Source organism: Phalaenopsis equestris, unplaced genomic scaffold, assembly GCF_001263595.1.
Source record: "Phalaenopsis equestris unplaced genomic scaffold, ASM126359v1 Scaffold000038, whole genome shotgun sequence".
NCBI classification, from domain to species: Eukaryota; Viridiplantae; Streptophyta; class Magnoliopsida; order Asparagales; family Orchidaceae; genus Phalaenopsis; species Phalaenopsis equestris.
Window position 1 is genome coordinate 1095609 of NW_018164480.1, and position 6915 is coordinate 1102523.

The 6915-nt window shown below is 36.7% G+C and overlaps 1 protein-coding gene and 1 long non-coding RNA gene across 2 annotated transcripts; both read left to right on the forward strand.

Moving 5' to 3' along the window:
- Nucleotides 1–4480: 4480 nt before the first annotated feature.
- On the forward strand, nucleotides 4481–6040 carry LOC110019000 (polyadenylate-binding protein-interacting protein 10-like; the record flags this gene model as incomplete). The annotated part of the gene is made up of 5 exons (XM_020716515.1): nucleotides 4481–4654; nucleotides 5482–5526; nucleotides 5610–5682; nucleotides 5790–5902; nucleotides 6005–6040. Coding segments are annotated over exons 1-5 (441 nt in total), but the record flags the coding sequence as incomplete, so codon positions are not given.
- Nucleotides 6041–6042: 2 nt separating this feature from the next.
- Nucleotides 6043–6606, forward strand: LOC110019034. The gene is made up of 3 exons (XR_002293419.1): nucleotides 6043–6084; nucleotides 6176–6223; nucleotides 6531–6606. It is a non-coding gene; the product is annotated as an uncharacterized LOC110019034 (long non-coding RNA).
- Nucleotides 6607–6915: the final 309 nt, after the last annotated feature.

Sequence of the window (6915 nt, forward strand, 5' to 3'; positions counted from 1 at the left end):
GCGGGGGGGTTGCCCCCGCACCCCAACCCACATTACGATAACTCCCTCTGATTTGATAGATGCTTCCGCTACGCTTGCTCTGTTCTGCTCCAGCATCTGTTCCTCATCTGATATATGAGTCAAATCTAACAAATCTTCACCTTAGCAAATATCTAGCACTTTAGGAGAAAGTTACCCAGAGTTTCTCAAATAACAAAGTGGATTGAGCCACCGTGTTGTCTAGCAACTGTAAATATTCAACAAGTTTAGGCAATGCAAGAACTTGTTGATAATAACTGACTTGGTCAACATATCAGCTGCATTCTCATTAGTATGAATCTTCTGCAACAATATCTCACCAGAAATAATTAATTTTCTAAACTTGTGATACCTGATACCAATTTGCTTAGTTCGCTTATGGTACACCTGGTTCTTGACTAGATAAATGACACTTTGACTATCACAATGCAACTCAACTCCACCTTCCTCAACACCCAATTCCTTTACTAGCCCAGTAAGCCATAAGGCTCCTTTAGCAGCTTCAACTACTGTGATGTACTCAGCTTCAATTGTAGATAATGTCACAATAGATTGAACTGTTGATTTCCAATATATAGGCTCTCCACAAAGAGTAAACACATACTCAGGTGTAGGTCATCCAAATCACCTGCATAGTCTGAATCAACGTACCCCACAATTGGAGGATCATTCTGCTGATTGTCAAAAATAATTCCATGTTCTACAGTGCCCTTCATATACCTGAAAGTTCACTTGACCGTTTCCCAATGTCGGATTCCAGGTTTAGTCATATATTTGCAAACTTAACTAACAACATGAGCCAAATCAGGGCGACTACATACCATTGCATACATCAAGCAACCAACTGCACCGGCATATGTAACCTTTGCCATGTCTTCGATTTCTCTATCTGTCTTCGTACACTGTTCTGAAGAAAGCTTAAAATGATTTGCCAATGTAGTACTCAGAGGCTTTGCTTTGCTCATCTCAAACTTGTCTAGCACCCATGTTCTACAGTGCCCTTCATATACCTGAAAGTTCACTTGACCGTTTCCCAATGTCGGATTCCAGGTTTAGTCATATATTTGCAAACTTAACTAACAACATGAGCCAAATCAGGGCGACTACATACCATTGCATACATCAAGCAACCAACTGCACCGGCATATGTAACCTTTGCCATGTCTTCGATTTCTCTATCTGTCTTCGTACACTGTTCTGAAGAAAGCTTAAAATGATTTGCCAATGTAGTACTCAGAGGCTTTGCTTTGCTCATCTCAAACTTGTCTAGCACTTTCTGAACATAGTCTTGTTGAGATAAACACGGTCGTCTTAAGCCTCTATCTCGATAAATCTTCATTTCAAGAATTTTCTTTGTAGGACCCAAAACTTCCATATCAAATTTCTGGCTCAATAAAGCTTTCAAATCAAGTACGTCGTGTATGTTCTTTGCAGCAATCAGAATATTGTCAACATATAGTAACAAAAAAAATAATAGAACCATCATCAAAATTCTTGACATAGATACAACAATCATACTCACATCGCTTGTAACCAATTTGAATGATGTAGGAGTCGAACCGTTTGTAGCATTGTCTTGGATACTGTTTCAACTCATACAACGATTTCTTTAATTTGCATACCAGATGCTCCTATCCATGTTGAGTTAACCCTTCTGGCCGCTCTATGTGAATCTGCTCCTTCAGATCACCATGCAAGAATACAGTTTTAACATTCATCTGTTTCAGATGCAAATCTCAAATAGCTATTAATGCAAGTACTGCCCTGATTTAAGTATGTCTGACCACAAAAGAAAATATTTCATCATAATCTATCCTCTTTTGCTGTGAAAAATCCATTGCTATCAATCGAGCATTGAACTTTTCATTTTCTTTTTCTGATATTATTGCTTTTCTTTTGTACACCCATTTGCACCCAATAATTTTCTTTCCCTCGTAAAGCTAAAATAGTTCCCATGTATGATTTTTCTACAAAGACTCCATCTCCTCAATCATTGCACCCATTCATTTCTCTCTCTTGGCTGGTGATAGCTCCTTGAAAGGTGGTTGGATCATCACTGTTGATGAGAAGTGCACAAGAGACCAAGTCTTCATAACTCAATCTGCTTGGAGGCCTTATATTATTGTCTCTGTCTATCTCTGACTAGATTATAATTCTCCAAATCATCTGTAATGAAATCACCACGTGTTGGATTTGAATTTTCAACTCTCTCGGTTGTTGTTGAATGTTGTTCTAAATCCATCTGCACTATATCTGTAATATTCTCTGACACTTTGTTTTGATTTTGCTACAACATGAACTGCACATAAAAAATGACATGTCTATTGATCACCATCTTATTTATAATCGGATCTCAAAACTTGTATTCTTTGACACTTTTTATAGCCCAGAAAGATACATTTTTTGGATTTTAGATCAAGTTTTGATCTTTCATCGTCAGGTGCATGCACATAAGCAGAACAATTTAAAATTTGTAAACTATCAAAATTAACTGCATTGCCTGTCCATACCTCTTATGCAATATTGTCACCCAATGATACCCGAGGTGATCTATTGATAAGGTAGCACGTCATGTTTACAGCCTCTGCCCAGAAACTTTTAGGAAGCCCTACATTCAGTTTCAAGCATATTGCCCTTTCAATTAAAGACATGTTCCTCCTTTCTGTAATGTCATTTTGTTGTGGTGTCTTGCGAACTGGAAAATGCCTCTGAATCCCATGCTCCTCACAAAATTTATGAAACTGCGAATCTGTGTACTCCGTTCCATTATCAGAACTCAAATACTTGATTTTTCTGTCAGTTTGGTTCTCCACCTTAATTTTTCACAACTTGAATTTGAAGAAAACTTTTTTGGAGAAATCATCAATAAAGGTAACACAATACATCGATCCTCCCAATGATGATTTTCTGGTAGGGCCCCATATATCAGAATGCACATAATCAATAATCACTTTGGTTTTGTTTGAATTCAATGAAACTGGCTTTAGTCTGCTTTCCAAGAACACAAAACTTAAAAAAATCGAGCTTGCAGCTTTTAACACCATGCAACAAATTTCTTTCATGCAATTCAGCCATCCCATGTTCAATAAAATGACCAAGACGCATGTGTCATAGTTTTGTATTATCATCTGACTCAACAGAATGAACTTTACCTACAACCGTACTCCCCAACAGTTTGTAGATATTTCCTGCTGTTAACTTTTCATCCATCACAGTCAATGCCTTAATAATTCTGATGGTTTCTCCATCATCATCTATTTTAGAAATAAAATTATTTCTATGTAGAGTGACCAATGAAATCAATTTATTCTTTAAATTTGGAATACATTATTATCATACATCTTAATCCCGACTTCACAAATACCAACAATATTGCAACATCTTTCATCACTTTAATAAAAAGAGCCAGAATTAGATGACATGTATGAAATAAACAACTCTCTGTTAGGTGTTATGTGATGACAACATCCTGAATCAAGAATCCATGCATCCATGAACTGAGTTGATGAAACTGAAAGCATATCACCATCACTGCAATCTGAATTATCACTATGCACCACATTTACAGACTTGGATGATGCATCACGTTTCTTCTCAGTCTGCTTCTTGAACTTTGGACAATCTCTCTTTATATAACCCAGAACCTTGCACTTATAGCAATGAATCGTTTTTTTGCTTTTAGGCTTTTACCTGATTTTAATATGGAATTTTGTCTTCCATAACTCTTCTTTTTCTTTCTTCCACGATCCTGATTGCTCTTAACATATAAACCATCATCATGAAAGCTTTTTCCTGCATTTTGTTTCTGCTGGTTGTGAGCCAACAATGCTGCAATAATCTTATCTACTTTAATTATTTCTTTTTATATGTAAGAGTAGTCACCAGATGTTTATAAGAGGAAAGTAATTAACACAACATAATCATTGTTTGGTCTTCATCCTCAATACTCATATCAAGTCGTGATAAATCTGTGATTATTTGATTGAAGACATTCACATGCTGCGTCAGATTAGAGTCTTCTTGCATCTTCAGCTCATACACAGCTTTTGCTTCAGATACAATTTATTTATTAGATATTTGAGCATAAACTGAGTTTTCAATTTCTTCCATACTTGTCCTGGAGATGTTAGATTCATCACGTGATACATAACCTCATCTGTCAGACATAAACGTATGGTTGTTGTTGTTCGTTGTTGCAACTCTTCTTAATCTTTTTTCTACATGGTATCTGGTTTCATTTCTCACAAAGCTTTCAAGATCTCTTGCTGTGCCAGCAAATTTTTCACCATTGTTTGCCACAATATGAAGTTATCAGTTCTATCAAACTTCTTTACTTCGAATTTTGCACAAGATATTATCATCCGAGATTAGTCCCACCGTGATCTTTTCCTGTCTTGTGTTCTGCATATTCCTATTCCACCGAACCGTCGCGCGAAGATTTCTCTATCGCGAAAACTGCCGTATGAATCGTCTTCAAACCTTCTCATGTCGCGAGAATTTGGTCGCAGAACCCTCCCCTAGGCCGAAACCCTTTTCGAGCTGTTCGCAGCCTTGCTCGCAAGCCCTCTGCGTCGTCGAACCCCTTCGCCAAATTGCTTGCAAGCCCTTTGCGTTGCTGAACTCCTTTGCTGAATTCGTGAATGTCGCGATTCGCAGATTCGCGTGTTCTTCTCGTGTCGAACTGCTAGAATTCTAGTCGGACTTTTCTTCCAAATCGCCGTATCCTTCTTCGTCCTTCCTGCACCGATCTCTTCTGCCCTTAAAACTCGCTCAGATATCACTTGTTGAGAATTTGAGGGCAAAAAAAAAGGCAAGAATTGATGCAAATTCATAAAGAAATATAGAGATTTAACGAGATTCGACAAATATGCCTACGTTATCAGGAGCAGAGTGGCGACTTTTCCTTTAATTCAAAAAAAAAAAAAAAACAAAATCCCTTTAGGGTTACAATACATTATATATATATATATAGCTCTGGCGTACAATAAGTCATATAATATGTAATTTTAAAATTACTCATGTACCGTACCGTGGGGGTGTTGACCCCGCAACCCAACCCACATCCGGTTGGACGGATGCTTCTGCCATGCTCGCTCGCTCTCGCTCCGCTGGCTCGCTCCGCTCTGCTCTAATATCTATCCCTTATGTACGAGTCATATCTAACATTAAGTTATAATAATAAAGTTTAGCATTGCTGATAATTAAGTAAATATTGTCATTGGGTCAACCATGACAAAATGGCAATCCTAATTTTGAAAACCATTGAGCTGTTTTTTTTTTTTTTTTTTAATTCACACGCTTGTTTACTTGGTGCCATATTCTTTCATAATTTTGAAAATTTGCACATCGTATTTACTCACTGTAGTGGTTAAGGTTGAATTATGTTACCCGGCCTTAATGTATTAACAAATTCTGGTTGTGATTTTTTTTTGCATTATTTATTTCTGTGGTTTTTTTCATTAGGTAACTGAAGAAGAGCTTGCAGCACTCTTTGCGGATTGTGGGCAGGTTACTTCGTCCATCCATTACTCGATTTTTTTTTTCCTGGCTCTGCCATGTGCTGCTCTTAAATTCTTTTTCTTTTTATGAAGGTTGTTGATTGTCGCATATGCGGCGATCCTAACTCTGTTCTTCGATTCGCTTTTGTAGAGTTCACCGATGAAGGTAATTTTGTCTGCTACAATTTGGATATTGAATTATTGTCAATGCTTATATTTATGCAAACGGCTTTTTTATCATTTAATATGATGGATATGATTGTAAAACTTCAGAAGGTGCAAATGCTGCCCTAAGCATGTCAAGGACATTGCTTGGGTTTTACCCAGTAAGAGTGCTCCCTTCAAAAACCGCAATCGCACCTGTCGACCCTAAATTCTTGCCAAGGGTAAGAAAAATAATAGAACTGCCTGACTGGCTTACAATGTTAACCTTTGATGCTTTACTGAATCTCTGTCTGATATTACCTTGTTAATTATTTAATTTTTAGTCTGAAGATGAGCGTGAAATGTGCACAAGGACCACGAAATGTGTACAAGGACCATCTATTGTACAAATATTGATAATAAGGTATAAGTTCTAGATTATCTTGTTTCTCGTAGAAATAATTTTCTTCTTTTTCACCCATATTTATACATGTTAATGTTTTTATTGCTTAAAGGTTAACCAATCTGAGCTCAAAATTTTCTTCGAAAGATCATGCGGACCGGTTAGTTGTTCTGACTTCTGATTGCAAAAAAATTTCCTTGTGGGCAAAACAAAAATGAGAAAAAAGTGTCAAAGTGGTCCACAAACCTTTTTGCAAGACGTCATTTTAATTCTAGCGTCCATAAAAGTGTCAATTTAGTCCACATTCTTTTAATACAGGCTAAAATGGTCACTAATGAGGATTCTTTCAGTCCTATTTAAGGAGTTTGGAACTAACTTGACACTTTATAGACTGTGGGATTAAACTGGCCCCATGTAGTTTTTCAAACCTTGATTCTCATTGCAGAATTGAAATTAACTTGTTACAGGTGTATCATATGAGGCTGCTCGGAGATTATCATCATGCCACTCGCATCGCGTTTATTGAATTTGCAAGGGTTGGTATTTTCACCTTTCTAATCTCCTGTTGTCTTTCAAATATTCTTATAGTGTCGTTTTAATTTGTATTTTGTAGCTCAAACATGAAAATACATTTTGTAAATTGTATCATATCCGGTGCTTGTAAATGGAACGGAAATTTGTATTTTGTATCTCAAAAATGAAATTACATTTTCTGAATTGTTTCATCCCCAATGCACGTAAATGGAACAGTAGCGGAAGTGAGAAATGAAGATGGGAGAAGAAACAATTTCGATACTATTTCTAAAAAGGCATTATGAAGTTTATTGATTTATGCAGTTCAAACGATTATTG